Raw genomic sequence first — 26,759 nt, forward strand, 5'->3', positions numbered from 1 at the left:
AATACTAAAATAGAACATGGGTCTGAAGACATTTGTTGCAAATATTTCAAAATCCGTTGCCTTTAGCAAAATTCTTGCATAGGGTAATATTGTTCATTATCAGGAGACAAACCCTTGCTAAAATTTTGAAAACAATTTGTCAACTGGTGTATTAGTAATGGCCCCTGAAACAGTTTTTTCCAAATTTTTCGCTTGTACAAGTTTCAAAATCTCCTCAAAAACCATTTTGCAGAATTCAATGAAAGTTGGCATATATGTTCCAATACAAAATGTCCTTTAGGATTTTTGATCCATGAAAAATATTGCCCCTGTTACTAAAAGTAGAACATAGGGGTAAGAAGGCAGTTTTTTTATAAATAACTCACAAACTGTTGCCTTTAGCAAAGTCCTGGCAGGGAAATATTGTTCAACATTATGAGACGGACCTATGCCGAAATTTTCAAAATAATTCATCATTTGATATAGGAGTTGCGGCCCGAAACCTCTCAAAAACTATTGTTCAGAATTCTATGAAAGTTTGCATATTTGTACCTTAGGCTATCCTACACAAATTGACTAGGGGTTTTTAGTAACATGGCCACAGTTACTAGTTTTTTTGCAAATAACTCAAGAATCGTTGTCCTTAGCAAAATTTATGTTATTTAACATTTATTGATTTATACTGAAATGTTCAAAACAATTCGTCAACCGATGTAGGTGTTATACCCCTGAATATTTTTGTTGTGTTTTGTTTTTTTTTCCACATGTACAAATTTGATAATCTTCTTCTCTAAAACAAACTTAGATCATTTAATGAAAAATAAGCATATTGATTCTTTAGTGCATTGTGATTGAAATGGTTCAGGTCATAATGATATTAAAACATTTCCTTAATTTGACGATTCAGTTAATTGTAGTCTGTCTCATTCCTTAAGTTCTTCAAGTTAATAATGTGAGCTTTTCAAGCTGTCTTGAGCCTCATTTTTTTTCAAATTTCAAGTAAACATTATAGCATTCCTAATATTTCTAGCATATCAGGATATCAAAATCATGACTACTAAAATCCATGTCTAAAAGAAAAACTACAAAATGTGAAATTTAAGTGCTACATAATCTTTTATCACTCTGTCCGTGATTCCAGTCGTTGCTTACTGTGTTCAGGTTGTAACGTCTTTGTCTTTCGATTTAGGCTATTAGTATATTGCTTGTTGGAAGATCACCTAAGAACGGTGTGTTACATAACATGTAAAGAGGCCAATGACCTTGAACTTTGACCTCAAGGTCAAATTCTTGTTTTTCCGGGTCAAACTCCTGTTCGGCGTAACTTTTTTTGTCTTAATATTGGGCATGTGGGTAGATCATTTGAAGGTGATGTGTCAGGTACCATAGATGGTTGCTTACGACTTTGAATTTTGACCTGAAGGTCAAATTTTATTTTAGCCTACCTGTCGAAAGGCAAAGTGAGCTTATGACATGACTTAGCGTCCGTCGGTGACGTTCGTCGTCGTCGTGGACAAATTTTCGAAAATCTTCTCCTCTGATAGGATGTAAACTTGGCATGATTATTCCTTATAGTATTGTCCACAAATGACCGTTGGGATTTATGATCCGTGATAAAAACATGGCCCTGTTACTAAAAATAGAACTTTTTTCTGAAGGCGTTTTTGCAAACAACTCAAAAAGCGTTGCCTTTAGCAAATTCTGGCAAAATAAAATTGTTCAGCATTAGGAGAGGGACCTGTGCTGAAGTTTGTAAAATGATTTGTCAACCGATGTAGGAGTTGTGCCCCTGAAACAGTTTTTTTGGGCATTTTTCATATTTACAAGTTTGAATATATATTTCTCAAAAGACATCTTATAGAATTCAATAAAAGTTGGCACAAAATGACCGTTTTGATTTTTGATCCATGAAATAGCATGGCCCCTGTTTCTAAAATTAGAACATAGGGGTCAGAAGGCAGTTTTGTGCAAAATATCTTAAAAGTTGTTGCCTTTAGCAAAGTTCTGGCAGAGTAATATTGTTCAGCATTATAAGACGGACCTTATAGCCGAAATTTTCAAAACAATTCATCATTTGATGTAGGACTTACGTTTCCTTAAATATAACATAGGGGTCAGACAGTAGTTTTTCGCATATATCTCCAAAGCTGTTAGATTTAGCCAATTTCAGACGTGGATTAAAGTGTTCAGTATGACAATATCTATGTGTGGTGAAATTTTCGTTTTCATCTGTGAAGCCATGTTGGAGATAGTGCCCTTTTTCGATGATTTGTTCTTGTTTTTTTTTAATGTTTTGCTTTCAAAAATCTTCTCCTCTGACACTACTTGAATGTTCCTTGAGTATCCTACATAGAGCTGATATGGGGGTATTTTTGCTCCGTCAAAAACATAGCTGCTGTTACTAAAAATAGAACAAAGGGGTCTGTCAGAAGTTTTTCTCATACATGTGCACATCTCCAAAACCGTTAATTTTAGCTAAATTATATTGCTACAATGGTCCTTATCATTAGGCCCACAAAAGTCTCCAAGGGATCAAAGTCTGATGACTCCATGTAAGAGTTATTGCCCTTGAAAGGTGAAAAATGACGTTTTGTTTTAGTGTTCAGTTAATAGTAAAAACTATGATAGATAGAATGAAACTTTCAATTGCTGAAATGAACCATATAATAAGGCCTACAAAGGTGTGGAGATCAAAGTTTTTAAACCACTCCTTGTTAGAGTTTTTACCCTTGAAAGGCAAACATCTAATATTTTAACAGTTTACAATATATCTAGTCTTTAACACTTACATAAACGAATCAGGATGTAAAAACCAATCTATGAAAAACGTGATTATTTTTATTTTCTAGTTTTCCAATTGAAAATGCCCACTTTCTTATAAGTGAACATTTACCAATATCCAGTATAACAATGGATTCTTTTAATTTCTGTCTTGCATATGATTTGAAAACTTACTTTCAAAGTAGAGCGTGGGTTCTGTCCAATAAGACAAGAGTAAATTCTTCTTTTATTTCCTTCAGTATTGAAGAAGTTATATGGTCTCCATCATAATTTAATAGACCGATAAGATTTCCAATATTACAGATGAGACAAGATATTTTCGGTTGGAATTTACGTCTTACCGTATGGACAACCCACCAAATTTCACTCCCTTGTAATGTGACGGGTGCCGCTGAAAATGTAGGATATGCTTACTCTTCAGGAACTTATGTCGGAATTTTTATTCTGTTTTGATGCCTCTATATTTTTGTCGATATTAACGTCAAAAGTAATCAAGTATAGAAAAAAAAAAAGAGTTCACACATATTCGCCCCTTTCCTTTACGGCGGATACATCGAGTAACATTAAAAAAACACATTTTTTAAGGAAATATAACAGATCGAGAAAGTATAAATTGAAAACGTACATTGATATGAGATACTCTGGTAAATTCAGTACAACATTCGCGTAAGTGAGTGTGAAAATATTCAAGACGACAAAATGGTCCCTGACACTACGCACCGAAAAAAGAAATCTATTGCATATCTAGTCAAAGTTTGAGTCGACGCCCCAATTGTGGTTAAATTCTTTTGCTTATACAATAGAAGTCAGATGGTGTTACCATAGACCTTATTAAATACAAGTCTATAGTGTTACTTTTAAAAATAAAACCCGACATAAGTTATGCCCCTACCTGTTTACTCAATGCATGTTTCAATACCGCTGAAAAAAAAATAATGTTGAAATTCTCACAATACATAAACAGATTTCTTCAGAGATCAAGTTCAGCCCAAACATTTTATCAATATTGGAGTAAATTGAGGTAATCACCATGCAGAATTCTAATAAAAATTCAAGTACTCCTTTTTGATTCTTAAGTATTTAAAATAGTTAAGAAGCTGTACTTTCAAGGTCTACAAAAGCAAATCTAATTTATGTAAAAAGTGGCTGCTTCTTAACCTTATTAGGAAAAGATTATGACTAAGCAGTGAAGTCGTCAAAAGCATAACTTCTTTGACATTTTGATGTAGTTTTGGATTCAATATTTTATTCAACATCTACTCATAAATTTATCCAAAGAAGTTTTGTCAATGCATGTCTCTGAAACCGAAGGAATGACATATTCATTTTGAGAGAAATCTATGATAATATAAAAATAACAACTAAATTTTGATAAAAAGAGACGGTTCGGTATGGTCATAGTCAACTGGTATAGAAAGTTCTTACATGCACTGACACATATAATATACGTTATCAGTTTTAAATTTGCTTAAATTGAGAAATTCGGGTACTAAAGACGATGATTGTGATTTATACCGTCTATGTACAGTATTCATTAACTCAACAAGAATCCAAACAAACAACACTACATTGCTGGATTTGACAAATGTACCACCAAACCGCTTTCAAAACTTTTAACTTCTATACTCACAGCTGAGATTCACCAGCCCTACAACGACATTTGTAACTCACGTATTGATATTAATTCAACGTGGTTCCTGAAAAATTCGATTCGAAAGTTCTTCTTTGAAGATTATTATCAGAATACAATAGTATTAGAAACCTATGATTTGTCAACTCTTTATACTTCTATTACCCGTACTCAGTCAAAAACATAACGCATCGTCAGTCCATCTAAATACAAATATGTAGTTCTTGGCAAAGATTCTCCATATTTTGTAAAAAAAAGATTCAATCATCCTCGAAATATACTGAAGAAGATGTTTTCAAAATGCTGAAATTTTCGATCGACAAAAGATTTGTTCAGTGTGGTGGACGCGTTTTACAACGGTCGACATTCCATTGGTAACAAAGTGTGTTCCTCTACTTGCTAACCTATTCCTTTACTCTTATTAGGCTAACTTATAGCTGATCCGATCCAAAAGAAGGAACATCGTTTAGCTAGATCCTTTAATCTGAATTTCCGCTATATAGATGACTAATTATCGTTAAACAATCCTAGTTGCGGGCATTTGATACATCGCATCTACCTACTTGAGATAATGGGTACTACAGAAACTGTGAAGTCAGCCTCATACCTTGACCTTCCTTTCATCTGTGGCAACATCCCTTCAGCATTTGCGTATGAATTTTTCATATCATGTGCATACGTTATGCCAGAACTACGAAGACTTTGTATGGCCCTAGACTTATTAAAATAAGGGTTTTGTTGCTTTAAGATTTAAATCATCAATACAGAAGTTTTATGGTCATTATTATGAAGTCGTGGATCTGCACCACAAAAATCGATTTGTTCAACGTGTCATAGTTTTTTTCCTCTTTTGTCTTTCCCGGACTTTCCCGTTGCTTTTTATGAGCAACCCGGAGGATGTATTTAGAAAAGCACTTAACGCTTATCCTAACCCATGCAGCTAGTCCATAATACAAGTATTTAGTGGAGTCCGAGTTGCCTATTTACTGTTGTAAGTTTGTATGTATTATTTTGGTAATTTTATGTTCTTTGTTGAGTGTGGATGTTTTCCATGCCTGGTCTTTGTCCCTGGATTATATTCTTCCGATTTCCGCTAGAAACTTGATCCCCTTGATTACTCTTTCTATATGTGAACTAATACGATAGTTATGGTTCATTTTTTGTTGAGATAATGGTATTGAAAATCGAATCACAAGCACTTTGTCATTTCTATTACCAAAATCAATTTCAGATTAAATACAATATTATTAACATTTCAAAGAAGTTAATCCTATTCTCCGAATAGCCGGACTACACCCATCCAAAACTTACTTCAACACACAGTTCTTTTATCTAAAGAATAATATCTTCATCTCTGTTCTCATAAAAGAGCTCGAAATATATTTGCAAAGGACACCACAGATACAGTGACATTTGATTCTCGTATCTCGATTTTAATCTTGAAATAAGGACACAAATATATTGCCAATACAATATGTTTATGGAAGTCATGTTTGAAAAGATGACCTCGGAAATGGTTGTCATGGCTGTCTTTCCTTTTAATCGTACTTAATCTTCAAGGAGCAGCACGGCATGCTTCTCTTTGCCTATGTTATAGAATTGCATTATTGTCTTTGATAGATTTTTTCCAAAGTGTTTGAATTGAGTTTGAAAAAAATAACACTTTCTGGCAATACCAATCAAAATAAGTCAAAATTAAAAAAAAATGAATTTCTATTGCTTGATTTTATTATAGTTACAGAAAGCTTGGTAAATTAATAATTAACTCTAGAAGAACTATAATATTAATACAATGTATGTTTTAATGTTCATATAGTTCATATAGTATCCACGTAAAATATGGTACATGAAAATATAAACAGTTTTCAAACATACAGAATAGTCGTGGAGTAAATTGATTGTCATTTAAAATAACAAGTCAATTTATGTGAGTATTCGAAATACCCCCTAAAATGCATTGATAATACATATCATTGGTAAACTGCGTTTTTTGTATGATTGAACGGTTTTTTTAAAGTATGAAGTGTTACATCTTATATAGACTGATTTCATAAATCGGCAAAAATTCTTAAGCTTTAAAACAGGAGGACATCTCAGAAACTGGGAAACAGAAAACGGGAAAAACAGACGATCTACGCGCACATTATTGGTAGCAGAGTATATCGTGTGTCTGATTCAACACATATGCTTTCAATATCACAGCTATTTTTTTTTGTTTAGTATTTTTCTTTTATATACATCAGCTCCCTTAACCTCTTAAATAGTGACGTAAAATATCAACTCAGAGATATTACATTTTCAAATTATATTGCTGTAGACTTTCGTTTCAAATTATGGAAAGAAAGTTTACAGAAGTTTCTTATGACGATATTATTCGATAAACTTTCCATAAGAGTATTTTTCAGGCAGACCATATTTTAAAACTTCGTTTGTAGTTGAATATCGGTATGTCTTGTTACATTTTCAATTTTGAATTTTGACTTTAAATCAACTGATAAGTTTAGTATTTATTTTTTTAAACTTCTCTGTGTTAATATTGCATTTACTGTTTCGTATTTAATTAATTTAAGTAGTACCCCATATAAGAATCATGCAAAATGTGATTCATGGTTGGAAAGCCTACATATTTTTATATTTGATGTTTTGTTTAAATTGTAATAATAAACATAAACTAATATGTGGTTTTTCATATATAATCTGTGCTGTTAGGAAATAAAAATCATGTAGCATATACTGTACAATTTCAACTTATTGGAGATAACTCTGTAAATGACAGTAAAATACAATAGAAGCTGTTTGATTTTCAATGTGGATTATCTGCTAAGAGCAGACAAGTTGGAATAAATAATTATACATTTCATTATATAGACCTATAAAGCAACTTAATAACAAAAATAAAAATATGTAGCCTTTTTTCGGTGTATCACATTTTACAGAATTTGCATGATTGTTACTACAACTAATAAATAAATATACTTTATTGATGTCTCATTATTCAATTCAAAGCTGAGTTAAAACAAATGATGAAAGTGCAATTTGTACCAGGTTTTTAAAATAAGACTAACAATGTAGTCCAAAAGAAAAATAACTGAAATACCATAGGACTAAGAACTGAATTTATATAAATATGAAACAGCAGCAAAAATATGACATATGAAAATTACTGAAGATAACCAAGACAACATATGAAGGCTAAAAACCACTCTCAATGTGACCTTACACGAAAAAAAGGTCATAAACAGGTGTTCAAGATATTGATAAGACATTGATCGGTAAATTATAATTCTGATGTCAACAACAGTCTGGTTAACAATTACAAAGAACCAAACTGCAAAGAACCAAACTCCTTTCCTGAAAATAAAGGACAGATAATTTTAAAAAAAAGTAAAATGTCTAACACATCTAGATAAACCTTGAACCTGATGATCTTCTAAGAAAATGAACCCCGATATCTGCACATAGGCTAATTCAGGTCAACAGTCCATGATTTACTTCTTCGTATAAATCAAAAACAATTAACTGATTTCTTACAGAAAATATTTTTTTCTTTGGATGAGGAAAAACTCGTCCTCCAGTACCTTATAGATGAAGAATGACTTTATTCCCCTATTTATTTAAAATTGACAAAACAAAGTTTAAAATCAAAGACAAAGTGACAATAACGTACGTGTAAGTTAGGTAAAATCTACTAAACAGATCTCCATAACAGAAGAGGAACAACTGCTGCTAAAAAGCAAAACATAGAAGTTTATAAAAAGAGAAAAACTTGACGCTTATCATAACCCTGTGTATATCAACTGGCTGTAACTCTTTAACAACCAGAGAAAATTTTTAGAAAATCAGAAAGCTCAATTGAAAAGAAAGTTCCAAGTTAAAATGAAGAATCGCATAGTACTAGAAATTAGTAAAAGTGACTGGCAAAGACAACAAATATGTTCAATTTGGACACTAACTTACAACAGTTGGTTGTATATAAACAAGAATTTACACTTACCAATTATAATTCTTATATTCCTGCGACTATTTGGCCAGTTTTGTGGCACATGACTAGAATTACATTGGTCCATTACTTGATGATCCTTCAGGATTACTCAAACTGACCTTATAATAAATTATGTTTTTTGCTCATGAACATACGATAGCACCAAAGGAAAACAACTATAATGATTGAGCGAAATGATATGGATTTAATGTTCACATGTTCTTTGGGTTTGGTGTTGTTTTACTTCACAAGACTAATCGGGTAGATATATCTAAATTTGCATGGAAGATACTTATAAATTGCCAATAGTTTTACAAATTTTGCAATAGTTGCTCAATTTTTAAGTATAATCTCAAATGTAGTTAAACATAAAAAAAGTTTCAAGTATAAAGGAACATTCAGCATAGGTTGACAATGGGATTTAAAAAGCTTGATGTTCATTACTAAAGTAAATAAACTTTTAAACTGATTAAAGAGATAACAAGGGAATTTTTCACTATAATCTAGCATTTTGCATAGCGTTATGAAAAACTAACATTGTAGCATATGAAAAAAAAATCAATTAGCAACATGAACATGTAAACATAATTATAATTCAGTTTTCATGGTGCAGAAAGATACACCGTAACGAACGGAGTTCAATGTAATGACAATGAAACTGTAGTGATGACTTCAATCTTGTAGCAACATAACCGTGTTCCAGGAGATTTATTGTAAGAAGTCTAGCACGATACAAAAAGTCTGCGTAGTTACGGTGAGCTCTGCAGGCATAATGTATGAGCTGTGATATGAAAACTCCATATGCAGGTACCAAAAGAATGTTGCCACAGATGAAAGGAAGGTTGACAATTCTGAATGAAAAGTCATCACGTTTGTCGTGTACTTTGGTCAATAGTTTTCATTACCATCGATCTCTGAATTTAGGTCAAGATAAGAGGCTAACTTTACAGTGCCTGTAGTATCCTTTATCTCAATTTCTTTAGAGTAGATACAATGTATCAAATCCCCGAAACTAGGATTGTTTGGCGATATTACTACATCTATATTGCGGACACTAGGATTAAAGGATGTAGCTAAACGATGTTCCTTGCTTTGGATTAGATCAGCAGTAAAGTCAACCTCATTAGAGTAATGGAATAGGTCAGCAAGTAGAGTTGCACAATTGGAATGCTGACTAATTGTTGACAAATATGTCGTCGATAAAAACTGTCGGCATTTTGAAAGCATCATCGGTATATTTGGAAGCTGATTTGGATTTATTTTTACAACGTAAGAAGAAAATCTACCAAGAACTACATATTTGCATCTAGGTGTGCCGTTGTTTTTATAGTAACAACGATGTACAATGCTTTTGAGTTGGGATTTTAACTGAGTATGGGGAATAGAAGTATAAAGAGTTGAAAAATCATAGATTTTAATATTCTGATGACAATCTTGAACAAAGATTTTCCAGAAGATTTTTCGAATTTTTCAGAATCCACATTGACTTAATACCACTACGAGAGTAAAAAGTGCCGTGGTAGGACTGGAGACCCTCTTTGAGAGCTCTGAGTATAGAAGTTAAAAGTTCAGAAAGACAAGGACCCTTTCTCTACCGGTGCACCTTGTCCACGCTCCCAGTTTTTGTTTCCTTTATCGAATCGGGATTGTTCGTTTACATTTGTTAATTTGGGGAACAATGCAATTTCATCATATATATATATTTTATCACAAATAAAAAAAAACTAATTGTGATATTCAACTTTCAGTCATTATGAAACCATTGCTGATATACTGGCTTTCAAGTTCCGGCGTTATATAACGTCTAGCAAAAACGTCAAAATATGTGATAATGAATCTTTTTAAGTTTGTATTATTCAAACTATGTTTTATTCCCAAAGCAGTACAGAAAAAAATGTAGCATCTTCATTATTTTTATACCATGCACGCATATAATTAAGTTAGAAAAGTAAAGTACAAAACATACTTATCTTTAAATCTTCTCTTGTATATCCATACGTCCTTCCAGTCAAGTGAAAATCTAAATAACTAAACACATTTGAATTTATAAACAACTTCAATTTGAATTTCCCGTTGGGTTATATGTATTTATTTTCTCATTCTAGCACCATCTTGACACAAATATTTTAAGTTTTGGAAAAAGTATATTCTTTTGACCCTTTTTAAAAGCCTTATTTACTGTCAATAGCGTCTGTTTTTGCAGTTTTATCACATTTTTATCACAGTTATCCAATAACTGCTGTACATCTATACGCAGTATTTGCGCAGTTCTTCACATTTCTGTATCTTTAGATAAGGCAAATCAGACTTATCCGCCGACACTTTTGTGACGACTTTAAAAAGGCTTCTTAGATTACATAAACAATAAACCGTAAACGGAACCCAAAATTTTTTGAATTTGTGCATGACTTCCCATATATTATGTTTGGTAATGCAATGGTTTGGAATACTTCCTTATTTTCGTAATTACAGGGTATGTAGATATATTTCATTAGCTTTTAAATCAACTATTTGCTTATATATTTGAAAAAGAAACTACTTTCTTGATCAATTTTAAAAGAAAAAGTTTATATCACCAGTACACCAGTCGGATTTGTGTACTAAGAATACGAGGAAGGCTTATTTAATTATTCCTTAAAAATATTTTGGATGTTCACAATATTTTACTGCATGTTTTAGTAAGACTTAAGCAATTTTGGGCAATGGATATATGAGTAGATTAGAAAAGGGGGTATAGAGGCACTTGCGATTAGCAATCACAAAATATACGTGACCACGAGCATTGCGTTCATAAAACAAATGCTATATGCATAAATGAGATCATATCGAAATGCGCATAAACATTAAATAGTCACGCTATGGCGGTAAACAGATGCCCACTACTTGCCGTCAAATACCCTAAAACCCTAATATCTCATATCAAATATATGCTCATCCTGCTATCATTGCCTTAATACGCGACGACTATAATATGCTAAATAAAACTATGCTTTATTGTGTGTACATGTACATATTTGTCTGCATTTTTATCCATGCTATGAAGCTCGGGATTCCACCATACCTTATGTTTAATGCGTTACCTTGCCTGAAACATACTATCAACTTCAAGAGGCTCAATATTGCTAGATCATAATTAACCTTACTTATACGGTCTATTTAAAATCAATTTTAACCTTCTTCATTGCAGAATAAAATCAATATCAGTGTATTATATATGCACGGAAAACATGTTGTTTTTAAATATTCTCTTCATGATTAAGGGTCTAAATGGCATAAGTTAGACCTGGGTGTATTTCTATGGATTTGTCAATAATAAACAAAGGTATTTTTAAAACTCATTCCTACCTTGTGTTCATTCATGTTTGATATAATAGGATGAAGATCTTTCTGATTAAATCATTCAAGGTAAATGATAGCTAATGCGATAGGTTTTTTTTAAAAAAGAAAACAAAATCATGCTTATGTGTTGCGCGTTGTTAGGTAAAATGTTCCAAAATGCAACAACGTTTCAATGGTGAAAATAAAGACGTAGATTTTACATAATATAAGACAATGAGCCTTTCTATAAGTGTAATCATATTTATTTGCTCGAGAATACAAGAAAGGGTTTTCGACTGAAGTTATAACAACATTATGGAGGTCCACTCCAATATAAACAATGATTACAAAAAATTGTAATAATCATAATGACAGCAATTAAATACAACTAAAAGTAACAATAATAGAAAGAGTAATCAAGGGAACCAAAGCTATAGCGGTAATCAAAGAGTAATCAAGGGAACCAAGGTTATAGCGGTAATCGAAGAGAAATCCAGGGAACCAAGGCTATAGCGGTAATCAAAGAGTAATCAAGGGAACCAAGGTTATAGCGGTAATCAAAGAGTAATCCAGGGAACCAAGGCTATAGCGGTAATCAAAGAGTAATCAAGGGAACCAAGGTTATATCGGTAATCGAAGAGTAATCCAGGGAACCAAGGCTATAGCGGTAATCAAAGAGTAATCAAGGGAACCAAGGTTATAGCATTCATCAAAAGAAAGTAATCCAGAGACAAAGACCAGACATGAAAACAGACATACACAACAAAGAACATAAAGTAACTAAAATCATACATACAAAGTAACAAAGGCAAATGAGCAACTCTGTCTCCACTAAAAACTGGGAGCATGGACCAGGTGCACCTTTAGGGTAAGCGTCCAAGAAAATAGGAAAAGGCAATGCAAATTAACATGAACGATATGAAACTAGAACAAGGAAATAGAATAAAGGGGGGATCTTGCAAAAATGACGGGGGAGAGGGAGAGATCGTCATTTTATATACACATATCATATTATTCAAACCTTTTAGTTTGTTTGATAAAGTGATGCACACGCAAACACATTTGTGTTTTCATCATATCATCATATGTAAGACTTTCGTCAGCAACTAACTGAAATTCTATTGTTACATTAAAACACCTAAGTGAGTCTTCCTCTGTAGTGATGATTCCTTATGAATTATTAAAACATGGTCCTCGTAAATGGTAAAATGTATCTTACTCTTGATGTTTTTGCAAAAAAACATTTATATAGAATCTTATTTCTATTAAAAGTGTGGACACATATCACCTCAAATGTTCACATTGAAAAATAGTATCATCTGATGTTAACATGTACTACACGACTGTAAAGGCCCTTTTGATACAGTTTGAATAAGATATTGGTATATTGTATACAGCATGCAATAGTTCTTCTAATGAAGTATAATATTGTAATTAGATTACAATTTCTGATCCTTGATGCACTTTCTATTTTATAATATCATTGTCTTTGTCTTGTTCTATTTTGTAAACTATAAAACATGTTTTAAACCGAACACTATATATTAAAAAACATTGGCCGAACAGGTTTCAGTGTTTAGCCTGTATAAACTGAACAATTGCCTCTTGAAATTTTCTTATGATCCCATTTACCAGTCTCAGTGCATATTTTTCTGTGTAAACTGGAAACTTGATTTTTGACACAGTTTCCTTAACCAGCCACAGTGCATTTCAAGCTAAGGTAAACTCAAGAACTTTTTTTATATATGTCCAAAGTGTATTCCTCTGTCAAAATTATAACTCTTTTTTATTCAATACATAGGTATTTTTTGCAAATGTGGAATATGGAATGCAGAACATTCCAAATCCATCTGTAAACTTCCTGTAGTATCCGATATTTTACCATCAATAGTTAGTTTCTATTGACCAAAGCTATGACTACATACTCTTTGTGCAAAAGTAGACAGAAATTGAAGAAATAGAATGCATATCATGTCAATTATTTTCAATCAGAAATTAGGTGATGAATATCATTTAATCCTTTTTTTGTTGTTTTCTGTGTCAATTGATTTAGGAAAGTAAAGATAAAATAATATAAAACAGAATGATTAAAAGAACCTATCGATCCTGTATATACATGTGCAATAATCATTTTTTCTACATCCTTACACGTTGTCTCGTTTTTCAATTGCATTTAAACTGTTTTTTTTTGTCTGTAACACGTAAGCAAAGAAATATTATGTTTGTTGGGAAATACTTTTCTATTTAGTGTTTAATGATACCTAAAGAAGATGTAGTATCTTTTACCAAAGGTTATCTGTTTTTAATCTAAATTTAAAGAGCCCCATATCTTCTACATAAGAGTCACGTTTCATCATTGTACACCGTATGTTTGTTCGTTAAATGGATGCATTCCACAATTTAATGGCAGGTAAAATTATTCCTTATTATTGGGTCTTCTCTAAGATCATTAAATGCTTACCGATATCGTTTGATTTTTAAAAAGCACATTCATCATCATTTGTCTGAAAGTATATAAAACATATAATTATTACTGCTCTCATCGCAATACAAAGCAGGGACATACAAATGGCAGACAACAGTCCGTTCGTCTGTGTGAACATTGTGACAGCTCTGACGACGCCTAAATACTGACCAATGTTTTATAAAAAAAAATATAAAGGTTTTAACCACTAGTAACTCGGACAATATCAAAACTTGTCGATCGATTTTAAAAGCTTAATTGTCCTTCAAACATAGAAAAATCTCACTTATTTCCGACCGTATGACATTTAAAGCGCTCTCGTGCTTCTGTTTCTTTATGATTTTAAATAAGATTATGCTAAAGGAGTTATTACCAATACATTGGATAAGTGAGGAAGAAGCTGACCAACATTTAATGTCCTTGTACTCGGAAAAAATCCTACTTAATTTTTTTCATTCGAGCGACATGGTAATCCATCACGCCCTTATGTTTATAAATATTCATAGAACGCAGCAGGGGATATTGAAACGCTGTTCATTTATTGTTGTCTGAAATATCTTATATATAATGTGACGTAATTAAGACAATTTGTAATTGCCAATTTATTTTAAATTTCACTCATGTAATATGCAGAGTATATATTTGTGTCCTATAAGTCTCGACCAAAAGTGACCCTTCTATGCTAATGTTATTTTTCTGTATCAGATGGAACAGTGTGACGAATAGAGTCGTCCCATTCTGAGACGTAAATAGTGTCACATGTATCTTATTTGTCATTCGCATTTATGATCAACTCCTTTTATGGCAAGAACTCCCTAAAATGTTTAGTCGTGTTCTTATCTTGTAAACAGCTGTACAAATTGAGGTCTTCTGGGAGTTGTATATAGTTTTCCTTTCCTCTGCCTTCTACCCCGGACTTGACTTTTTATGAGCAAATCGGCGGTTGTTCCTAGAAAAGCAGTGGACGCGTACCATACCGAGGCACCTGGTCCATGTTCCCAGTTTTTAGTGGAGTCCTAGTTTTGCTTTTGTTACTTTGTATGTATGATTTTAGTTACTTTGTTCCTTGTTGTGCATGTCTGTTTTCCATGTCTGGTCTTTGTCCACTGATTACATTCTTTTGATTAACGCTATAACCTTGATTCCCTTGATTACTATCATTACTACTTCAAAATATTGATTTTTTTTACCATAATAAAGTAATTAAGTTCAACTAATTACTTTATTGATTTGGGAACAAATTAATCAATGACGACTAAAAGGCGGAGAGCTGAAAAAGTCGCATAAGTAATTGTTATGTTCTGATCTAAAGCTGGTACATCACTATGATATATATCAATACGCTGAACTACTATAATTTGACTTTTCTAACAAAGGGTTTTTTCACGTCCTTGACTACCATGTCGGGTCTCGAACGGACGTCCCAGTTTGGTGGGCTTCAGATAGTTTTACTATTTATTTAAATTGTATTTTTTTTACCTTTCTTAATTGTTTTATACATTTAAACCTTTATTTTGATCTTGAACTCTGTTAGTTTGATGCTAAAGAAGGATATTGGTTATCTGCAATATTCAATGTAAATTTTACCATCATTTGGTGATTAAGAATATATTAAGATATTTATTTAATTTTTTGGTATGTTCCGCATCGTCCATCACCCCATGAGAGTGATTGCTAACATTTATTCAGACGATTATTTTTTTAACTTGTTGGTCTGTATCGTATTATGCGACACGATCCAATCATTCTTTGCAATTCCAACTTTTATTTCAAGAAATTTCGAGCTCTGAAACTGTAAAGCCGAACATTATATATCAAATTTAGAAACATATTTAACGCCATGGAATTATTCCACAAGGCCTTGTACTGAAGGCTTCATCTATTACCACGGGATCTTGAACTTGGTGACATTCAGAGACGATGACGCGAAATCCGAAAAGTTAAAAAGTGAACAACTTCACACGAGATGGTGTGCACATATCTTATGTCAAACTCTCATCTATTACTCAGTCTGAAACTGTAACCACAGTTTTATCTAAAGGTTTGAATTTTTTCAAGTTCAACTTGAAGGAGGCCTAGACAAATTTGCTAGATCCCTCAGAACACTTTGCTAATAAAAAGGAAGACCAGGATGTAGACCCTAATAGTTCTGACACCGACCAGGAAGAAAGTGATCAATACCCTCGAAAATTCAAAAAGAAAAATCCATGGGCTTCTAAACCGAAAAGATGTGCCACGCTAGAAAATGTTATTGACAAAATAAAATCAGATGTCAAGCAATTATCCAACGACTACATACCACCTTTCTTCCACGAAGGGAAAAAAGCGGTACAATCGTTGAAAAACCGCGACGATATCGTTATAAAACAAGCAGATAAGGGCAGTGTCTTAGTAGTCATGGATAAAACTAACTACATTTAAGAGGCAGTGCATCAACTTTCGGATCAAAGATTTTATAAACGCTACCCAGCGACCCAACTAAATCTTTTAGTAAAAATGACTTCAGAATTGAACAAAATGTGCAAGGATGGAAGCATAATTGTAGATCAGTTAGAATACCTGAAAGCAAAGGATCCAAGACCCGGATGTTTTAACCTTCTGCCTTAAATTCACAAAAAGATATTCCTGGACTGTCCATAGTTTCTTCTAAAGTCATCCAACCGAATAAAATATCCTAATTTGTTGATTCCCATATCATACTCATTGTTCAAAAGCTCCCGTCATATTTAAAAGACACCACGGATTAATTAAGAAAAAATGTAATCAATGAATCCTCTCCCTCCTGAAACACTTCTAGTCTCCCTTGATGTCACTTTCCTCTATACTAATATCCCATTCGATGACGGTATAGAAGGTTGTAGAGAAGCGTGGGACTCACAAGATATGTTGGATCACCTACTGACTACCAAGTAAATCTACTCTTTAGTTTTTTACTTTCAACAACAAACACTACATCCAAATCATTGGTACAGCTGTGGGAACGAAAACAACTCCTTCATATGCAAACATCTTCATGGGTAAATTGGGAAATCAAATAATTTCAACATCTTTATCGAAACTCCCTTTTAGGTTTCGATTTATCGATAATGCCGACGTAGAAAAAATATTGTACATGCCAACAACGCTCATCCATCAATCAAATTCACCAATGAAATTTCTGACATTTTTGGACACTACTACGTCTGTAAGAGACGGTGAAATGTCAATGGATCTTGATAGCAACCCCATTTAAAACATTGTGCTAAAAGCATGCCATAAAGCCTAATTCGGGGCATTTGCTCATCTGACGATACCACTAACAAACATCTAAATGAACTTCATGGTAATTTGTTATCGCATGGCTACAAATCAAAAGATGTAGATCAGGGGGTTTGAACGTGCTAACAGCATTAGCCGAATAGATCTCGTCGACTACAAACCCAAGAAAAAGAACAAAAGGATTCCTTTTGTGTTGACTTACCATTCAGTCTTTGGGAAACTCTTCACCAGCTACTTCCTTCAAATTGAGAAGCCATTCAAAAACTACCTCAGCTCTCAAAAGTCTTTACTGAAGCACATGTTCTTGCATTCCGTAGACAGACCTAGGAGTCTAAGAGATGCCCTTAAAGAGCAGAGATTTCATAATCGCCCAAACAAAATACAACAGGCCAGTGTCAATCATGTGGAGATAAAAGATGTAAGACCTGTATCCAGATACTGCATACCCAAACGTTTAAAAGCTACTGCACTGGAAAGGAATACACCATTTTTTTCCAACGTGTCTTGCAAAACCGAAAACACCTTATACCTTCTCCAGTGCGGATGTGGTATGCATTACGTTGGCGAGAGAGAGCAATCTTTCAATAGTCGAATGAATGATTATCGCAGTGACTACAAATGTAAACCAAACCTCCCTCTAAGTCGCCATCTAAGATCTGCCGAACACCATCAAGAGGATCTCCACAACATTGTTGTAACAATCATAGATCATTATAATAACTGGTCAAAAAATGAAAATTGTCTGGGGAAAGCTAGTGAAAGAAAAAAAATTACAAGCAATTTCTCCGGATGGAATTCACGAGAGAAAATGATTAATTGTAAGATCCTGGTCTAAAGCTGGTACAGAACTATGCTATACATCAATACGCTGTACTACTATAATTTGAATTTTCTTTATTGTTTTCCACATTTAATCTATTTCTAGTTTTTGATAAAAAAAAAAAAAAAAACTACCCCGTCCTCGTTCTAATTCCGATTCCTAATCATTTGCTTTACTCATCAGAACATTTTCTTGTCCAGTTCCAATCTCTTTCTCTTTTTAATTTGACAATGCAATAAGAAATGTTTGGGTACATATCACAGTAGTTGAAATAAGCATCATAACTACAAAAAACATCTGTTGAATTTCATGTAATGATCTTATTAATTTGGATCGACGTAGCACATATTGGTTACATCAAACGCAAAACTGACTAATACTGGTACCTTATATTTCCTTGAACCAGTTTAGCTCTTCACGAGACGTTAATAGACAAAAAAAAAATATTGCACAAATCAAAATTCAGCAAACTGACATAAAGTATAATAAAATGAATCAACTCTCCTCCGTTAAGATGACATTCATTTAGATTTTCAAAATATATTTTATATATAAATGGCTTCATATTTCAGGAAGTATTTTTATTTAATTATTTTTAATTTGAAAATCAAACTTATCAGACATCAATATGCCTATATAATAATAAAGATATTTAGGTACAGTATAAAATAATACAAAATGAATTATTAAGTACAAATTTATATTTTACAATTGATATTTTTCATAAAGACTCCACTTATGTAAAACACTGTGACTTTATTTTCCGCGACATTTTGCGTGTGACTTTTTTTCATATGACTTCCCTTTACATATGTATGTTGAACTAAGTTATTTTGATACAAACTTGCTATATTTTATTCTTGCTGGGAGGAGACCTTCTATGAATCTTTGATGATTTTGATTTCATTATATACATGTTATACGTGCTGCAGCTGAATAAAATTTAATGCTGAAATACGTTTAGGTTACATCAACTGCTTGCATTTAATGATGTTAGCAAGACATGGTGCTATATATTTTATTTTTCTCTCTTACTGCTTAGTACTGCATAGTAAGATAGTGTATATATAATGCACATTTGTTATTATCATGTTTTTCTATTTTTTATTTATTCATTTATATTTGTTTTTTTCTATCATCATTGTTTAATCCTACACCGAGTTTGTATTTGTAACCTCTATCTAAGGGCTATAAAGAATTGCTGATGAGGAGGAAAGATTTCTTGCAAAAAAATGCATATTGCTCTTAATTTAATAGTTGATCATAAATTTGCAAATAAAATTATACCTACATTTCAGAAACAAACTTTAATTGTTAAAACAACACAACCCCTATGTTTATTTGAACATTCAATTAAAAGTGGGAAAACCAAGATGACGCCCGTGTAATTGACCATTCTCTAAATTTTATGAAAAAACACACTCACCGTTTATGATGACAAATCAATCTATTAAATGCAAATCAAAGGAAACAGTCTCCATATATCAACAAAACCAAAAAAAAAAAAAAAAATAAATAAATAAATTACTAATCAATTAAGACATCCAAGATATTGACCAGATCAACGCAATATACATTTATTTGATTAAACTGCATTTTATATGATAAAACATATTAGTAATCTGACAGTCATTTTCACCATGTTTAATCTAAGTAGCACATTATTTTCACATACATATTTTGAAGCGTACATGCATCCTTAATAAACATCACTTAGTTTAGTTATTTTAAATATATATACATATCTTCTCAAAACTGACATAAATTTAAATGTACAACAAGAACATAATTGTGGACAGACAGATAAATTGTACACGCCTGTTTTTACGATGTGAATTATGTAATTCCTAATTTAACCTCCATACATGCATGTATAACTTATTCATATCTTTAAAATACAGATACAATGATATGTCAATAACACGAAATAACTATACGTCTAAATATAGAATCAAATGTAAACATTGAGAAGTCAGACTTTATTCAACAAAATATTAACTTACAAATATATATGATATAACAGACTCGGGTGTCACATGTGATAAACATGAATTATGATTATAAAAGTAAAAAAAAACTTAGAAATCTGAAATTAAAGATCAATTTTATATGGCTTACATTCTAGATTCACGTTATTTTTTTAACATTAAAATGTCAGATTATATATACTGCAAATGTTAACGGAGAAATATTTTGAGTCATAAGTAACTCGTAATATGTTTACTGTTGTTATTTTATATCAGAGTATAGCATACAAATGACAGTAAGCTATCAAATTAAATATGACATCAGGGGACAACGCGTAGGTTCATTATTAACAGTATCTGGTCTTCTAAGCCTTTGCTTTATTCAATCTGTTTGCATTGTTTTACAATAAGCACCAATCACAGTTTTTAGTAGACATCTAACATTAGATTGTGCCCTCTTTGACACAGACATGCAAAGAATTTTTCGAAAAAATAAATATTATGAACTTTCGACATAAAAAACTAACCAAATTATATCGAGAGTACTATATGGTCATTTATCATATATTTTTACCATAGTCAAGAACTTAATATATTTGGTAAAGTATCTTACAATCACTTCTGTCAACTGGTCGCTCTTATCTTTGATCAAGGTTTTCGAAATGTTTTATGTCAAGATTGTTAAAAAGATGTTGAAATTGAAATCAAAATTTAGAATAACAGATATCCGCCATTATTATTGGAAATATTCATTACGAATAGCCCTGGGGTACCACATTACGTTGGCAACTGCAAATGTTATGTTTGAAAAAGAGCATGAAACTAATTTTCCAAAGCTTAAAGTTATAGTATAATCGCAGATTTGAGGAACCTTCATTAACTCTTCTTTCACAAAGTCAATCGAAGACTGTAATCTGTAAAACAAGAAAATAACTTCATCTAATGTTAGTTGTTTTCAGTGTATACATCATGTCATTTATCGACAAGTTGGTAGTTTCATTTAATTTCCTTAATTTCAAAGACGATAGTCTTTGTATTTTGTTAAGTACCAGTCTTTGCAAATCAGAAAGGATGTGATTCATGAATTTTTGTTAAAACGAAGCCCTTTCATTTTTTATTCAGAAGCAGTTACAGTCCACGTGTTCAAAGTCTTAGTTTCGGTCGTTACTTTCGGTTGTTGATTTTTTGAAGATAAAACAAAACATATAGATTGTGTAGGATATTGGCACTTTGCAGGAATTTTCGTGCCTGATTTGTTTGATTTAAGTAGGATATGAAAGGATGGTTTTCTCTAAAGTACAGTTCTGTATACAGCAAGAGCTATAAACGTAAATATATGGCGTATGCAGATCCGTTTGTTTGGTTTTTTATGTACCAATAATCTGTTCTACCACTCGGTGTCTAAATTTTATATGGATTTGCACTTATATCTGTATTAGTAAAAAAGTAATCAAGGGAAACAAGGTTATAGCGGTAATCAAAAGAATGTAATCCAGGGACAAAGACCAGACATAGAAACTAGACATACACAACAAAGAACATAAAGTAACTAAAACCATAATACAAAGTAACACAAGCAAATGACCAATTCGGACTCCACTAAGACTGGGAGCATGGACCAGGTGCACCGGTAGGGTAAGCGTCCTCTGCTTTTCTAGAAACACCCGCCGAGTTGCTCATAAAAAGTTAAATCCGGGGGTAGACAAACGAGGAAAGGAAAACTATCATCCGTTGAATAAATCAGTTTTCATGGTGTAGATGGTTACACCATAACGATCCACGAGTTCATGATGACGACCATAAAACTTCTGTAATGATGACTTGAAAATATGACATCAGAACGAAATGCAAACATATTGCAAGTCAGTGTTTAGAAACAAATTTGACATGACAAATACAGTATCATACTACACCTTGGTATCAGTGTCTCGTGAAGATTCAACATGTGAGAAGGGTGTGCCGTATATTATTTTCCATATAAATGAATATCGTGTCAATTAAAAATGTTTAATCAGAAGGTATCCCTCTAATATTACCAAATGTTATGCAATAACAATCGCATTTGATAAATATGTCATGTGTAATCTCAGTTTAAAATACAAAGAAAACTTCACACATAAACAAGGGAAAACACTCACTGAATCACAAAGCTAGATAAGCCTAAGATAATAAATTGAAAATTATTACTGGACAAATAGAATAGGTTAACAATGGTCATATGAATGATTTAATCTAACTTGACAGATGCAAGATCAATGAAAAACAATGCTATAAAAATCGTCAATCAACCTGACAGAATTAGGCGTTTGCGATATAACGGTCTTTTAAAAAAAAAAACCTGACCTTTAATTTGAATATTTAAATCAGCGATTTTACATCTTTAATAAGCAGCAAAAAATTATATTTCATTATCAGTAGGTATGTCCTCCGACTTCCTGGTCTTCATTCAATTAATAGACTATAATTCATGAATGTTGAATTAGTTGCCACACTCAATAGCACATGGGCCATAAAAGGAAACCCTATTTGCAGACCTTTATAGGTGGATAAACATTTACACTGGAACACAAATCCGCCTGGTTGTCAAAAAGAAGTGCAACTTTGTCATATAAACCAGGATAAAAAGTAGCCCGCGAGGTATTTTCTAAGTATTTGGCTTTCATATATTCTGCTTTCACCCACGAAAAACATATACGTTTGATTATAAAAATAAATTCTTCTTAACTATAAGGATACAAAATAAAGCCTACTTCTTGATAAAAAAAAAATGAAACAAAAATCAAAATCTTAATTCCCCTCTTAAAAATAGTCCGATAGGGACAAAACATTTTAATTAACTTAGCTAACATACGCTTAAACTGGACAAACTTGAACTATACTAATGTATTAAGGTAAAAATTTGAAAGGCCAACATGTGCCTTATTTCCGTTAAAACTATTTGTGGCCACAGATCTTGAAAATAGGCAATTTTTATATTTTTATAATTTTGAAATGGAAAAGTTTAGTTTATTTGTAATGTCACTAATTATGATTATTTCCTAACAATGATCCTGAAACGCAAAATACACTCCATATACACACATTATGGTATAAAATAAGATATTTCATAATTTATTTCATGTAAATTTTTGCGATAAATTCATATCTTCAACATAGTGTAATTGTTTCTGACAAATATATAAACTAATATAATTCAAATCCTTTGATAACTTAAGAATTTAACATCCAGTTTTATTAATTTTTTTTCGATTTTTATGCAATGTTCACCAAATATTCAATTTCGAATTTTTATTTTTTTACAATTAAAAAAATAACATATATGTATAACCAGGATAAATATTTTTTACACAGATATGAAATATCTAATATTTGTTTCCTCTTTTAACGGATAAATACAACATGTTTAATGTAAATCATTAAACACAAACATCTGAACAGTTCATTAATTTATTGTAAGTTATAACAAAATGATCAAAAATGTTTCATTTCTTATCAATTTAGCTATATGAAGATTTGATGCATAAGTTTTTTGCGTCACAATCCCGAGCGTTCTGAATCGCATTAAACCAATATTCACTTCTTCAGTCTGAATAAAAGTTGATATTTATCTTTGAAAAAAGTTCTTAAATTGGTTATATCTGGCAGGGTAAAAGAAATATCAGTTTTAAAAGTAGGTGAAATCCACACACTTTTGGCATCATATGATGCGAAAGTTCCTCATAGCGAATAGCGAAGAAAACGAAATCAAGCTTTTCATTGAGTCGTGCCACATGTTCTTGACCCTATGGATAAGTTGCAATGAGTTTAAAACAAATACACTTACATACACTATTACGCACACACACACACGCGTGCATTAACGACATTTAATACAGTGTACATGATTTAAACTGATACTGTAAAATTGGTACCAATTTTAACCGACCACTTCTGGTTTACAGATGATAGTCTTACCAGAGACAAACTGACGTACATCTATGTAGATTATGACCCCTAGCCAGCCAGATTTCGCCAACATTTTTTCTTAATATGAAAAACTTTAGCATGAATCGTAAAAAATTGAAATATATTTTTTAATTATACATACACATTGATATAAATATACCCATTTGAGACATTGGTCGAGAATAGGAATGTATTTTCCGTATCTACCAGCTGTACAATAGTTTTTTTTTATCAAATATTTACATGAAATTGATTTTTTCATATCTTGCAGTAGTATAAAACTCTTTTTCCTAGATGTCAATAACCGCCTCTTTGACTATGTCACACGTGTAAATAGCCAGCTAACCATAAAGTAATGACTAAATGTCCTGTACTGATCACATGAGAATGATCTATAATGGCTAAAGTTAGCCTCTCGGTAAATCATGCTTGGTACAAAAATGATATGTTTTCTAACCATACTCTGGATAAAAAAGCGTAAAATGTCGACCGTTCTGTCTTGCTAAGTAGGTATTCCATTGGTAGGAACATTATAAAATCACCCTTCAAAAAACAAGAAAATAAATAGAAGAAAAAAAATTGCACAAAACTTAACAGCAGGTAGAAGATTTTGTGGTGGGGCGTCTTGCAAATCTCAAATAATACCACACACAAAACATAATGAAGGAAGTAGTGCAAATATTGTCAAGTTCGGTAATTATATAAGTGGGTACCGGAATTGGCAACTTTTTGTAATAAACTGTAATAAAATGAAAATGATTTAGTTGTTTGAATATTTTCAAATGGACATTTATTTTATGTAATTTGTTTAACCAATCCTTTATCTAAAACAATAATTTGAATAATTGAATTGTTAACCTTAATTATTCTAGAGTGCAAATTGAAAAAAAAAACAATTATCTGATATACTCCTGATAATCATATTCAACCATATTTACATTTTCATACTTGATATCGAAAGACTTATTTCAAAAATATCCCTTTCAAGATAATATCCCATATAACAAGAACAGAACCTTGATATTATATGATAAGGAGAGCGAGGAGCACAAAATCAATGCATGTCGGAATTTAGTTGTTTTTTTTTGCAGGGAACACAAAATATATTCATGTTGGAATCTAGTCAAAACTAAATATGAATTTGACACTCCTGTTTAAAACATCAGTTTTAGTTTTGATGTTTCGAACCTCATTTGTGCACAGTTCAACTTCAACATCTACTGACTCAACGATAACAACAACTACAGGTTCAACTTCAACATCTACTGACACAACGATAACAACAACTACAGATTCAACAGGTAAAGCAGGGTTGCAGTAGAACTGGTTATACGGTTAAACAAAAGTAATCAACATGCTGCTGTTCACTTGCAATGAAATCTACAATATGCGTGACACCAACAAAAGCTTTAATATACAAGCAAAAAAAATGAATTATCAGTAAGTTCCAGAGGGGTATACTGAAATGGCCTTTCTAGCAACATGAAACAAAGTATTAACATAAAAAAAAACAAAAACAAAAAACAAAAAAACAAAAAAACAAAAAAACAAAAAAACATTTTGAACTCCAAATTAAAATTAATGCATATAATCTTTAACATTCCATCTAAAACTTTAATGCCTTTCCAGAAATATTTCATATTCATTGTCTATAGTGCCGACGTTTCTAAAAGCTTGTGATCTGGAGCCAATAACAACAATTCTGTATCAATGGTTCACATTTTGTAAAAATAATTATATATTTATACCTTTCAGTTGATGGAAATTGGTCTAATTGGTCAGACTGGTCGTCATGCTCTGTGTCTTGTGGTGTAAATGGAACACGTAGTAGGAACAGGACATGTGACAACCCAAATCCCCAATTTGGTGGAGAAAACTGCACTGGAGATAACACAGAAGTTGAGACTTGTGATCAAGGATATTGTTCAGGTACAGATTTTGTAGGCTTGTCAGGATATTATTCTCGGTCACTTTGAATAAAACAAGGAGATGTGTGTCTTTTTTCATACTTATGCTTTTAATAAAGTTCTTTTACTTGTTGGTAGAGTATTATTTCTATAATTGGTTTGCATATTTGACGATAACATAATCATATATGTTTCAGTAAACGGAAATTGGTCGGATTGGTCTGACTGGTCGTCATGTTCTGTGTCTTGTGGTGGTAATGGAACACGAAGTAGAAACAGAACATGTGACAACCCAATTCCTCAATTTGGAGGAGAAAACTGCACTGGAGAAACTTCAGAGGTTGAGATCTGTAACCAAGGAAATTGTTCAGGTACTTTGCATTTCTATTATTTGTTGCAAATGGCAAGGTTGTGTCCATTGTTCATAATATGGTTGATGGGTCATTAAATAACAAAATTCAAACGTAAAAAAGTATTTCATTTATTCTGACATGACCAAAATCCTTAAAGAAGAAACAAAACAGAAACAAACAAACAAACAAACAAACAAACATACATACAAAAAAGAAAAAAAAACACATTCGGAAGAAAATTTCTAACATTTCAAATTTTCACAATAATAATATATACCAAACAAGGTGAGAAAAGAACAGGAATTACAGTGACACACTATGACGTCAAAAACAGATTGAACATATAGATTAACAT

General features: G+C 32.1%; 1 protein-coding gene and 1 long non-coding RNA gene across 5 annotated transcripts; one reads left to right on the top strand and one right to left on the bottom strand.

Annotated features, from left to right (window-relative positions):
* Positions 1 to 976: 976 nt before the first annotated feature.
* LOC148611773 (uncharacterized) lies at positions 977 to 10,693 on the bottom strand. The gene is made up of 3 exons (XR_015924207.1): positions 10,339 to 10,693; positions 3,653 to 3,681; positions 977 to 3,151 (listed from the first exon to the last, which is right to left on the bottom strand). It is a non-coding gene; the product is annotated as an uncharacterized LOC148611773 (long non-coding RNA).
* LOC148611774 (thrombospondin-2-like) lies at positions 10,644 to 26,759 on the top strand. 4 transcript variants are annotated; one of them, XM_088592656.1, is made up of 4 exons: positions 10,644 to 10,845; positions 25,236 to 25,445; positions 25,900 to 26,073; positions 26,249 to 26,759. In XM_088592656.1, the coding sequence occupies exons 2-4, from the start codon at positions 25,280 to 25,282 to the stop codon at positions 26,497 to 26,499; spliced, it is 591 nt and encodes a 196-aa protein (XP_088448782.1). In that variant the 5' UTR covers positions 10,644 to 10,845; positions 25,236 to 25,279; the 3' UTR covers positions 26,500 to 26,759. The 4 variants fall into 4 exon arrangements, with proteins under 4 accessions (XP_088448782.1, XP_088448785.1, XP_088448784.1 ...); XM_088592659.1 differs by lacking the exon at positions 10,644 to 10,845 and adding an exon at positions 11,617 to 11,694; XM_088592658.1 differs by lacking the exon at positions 10,644 to 10,845 and adding an exon at positions 11,709 to 11,777.

This window comes from Perna viridis, chromosome 7, assembly GCF_037379345.1.
Source record: "Perna viridis isolate PV_CMFRI_1.1 ecotype Kerala chromosome 7, ASM3737934v1, whole genome shotgun sequence".
NCBI lineage: Eukaryota > Metazoa > Mollusca > Bivalvia > Mytilida > Mytilidae > Perna > Perna viridis.

Bases quoted from the DNA above. Each gene is read 5' to 3' on its own strand.
- LOC148611774 (XM_088592656.1), top strand. From the start codon at position 25,280: ATGAATTTGACACTCCTGTTTAAAACATCAGTTTTAGTTTTGATGTTT. The intron at 25,446-25,899 runs GTAAAGCAGGGT...TATACCTTTCAG, and splicing joins AACAACTACAGATTCAACAG to TTGATGGAAATTGGTCTAAT. The intron at 26,074-26,248 runs GTACAGATTTTG...TATATGTTTCAG, and splicing joins TGATCAAGGATATTGTTCAG to TAAACGGAAATTGGTCGGAT.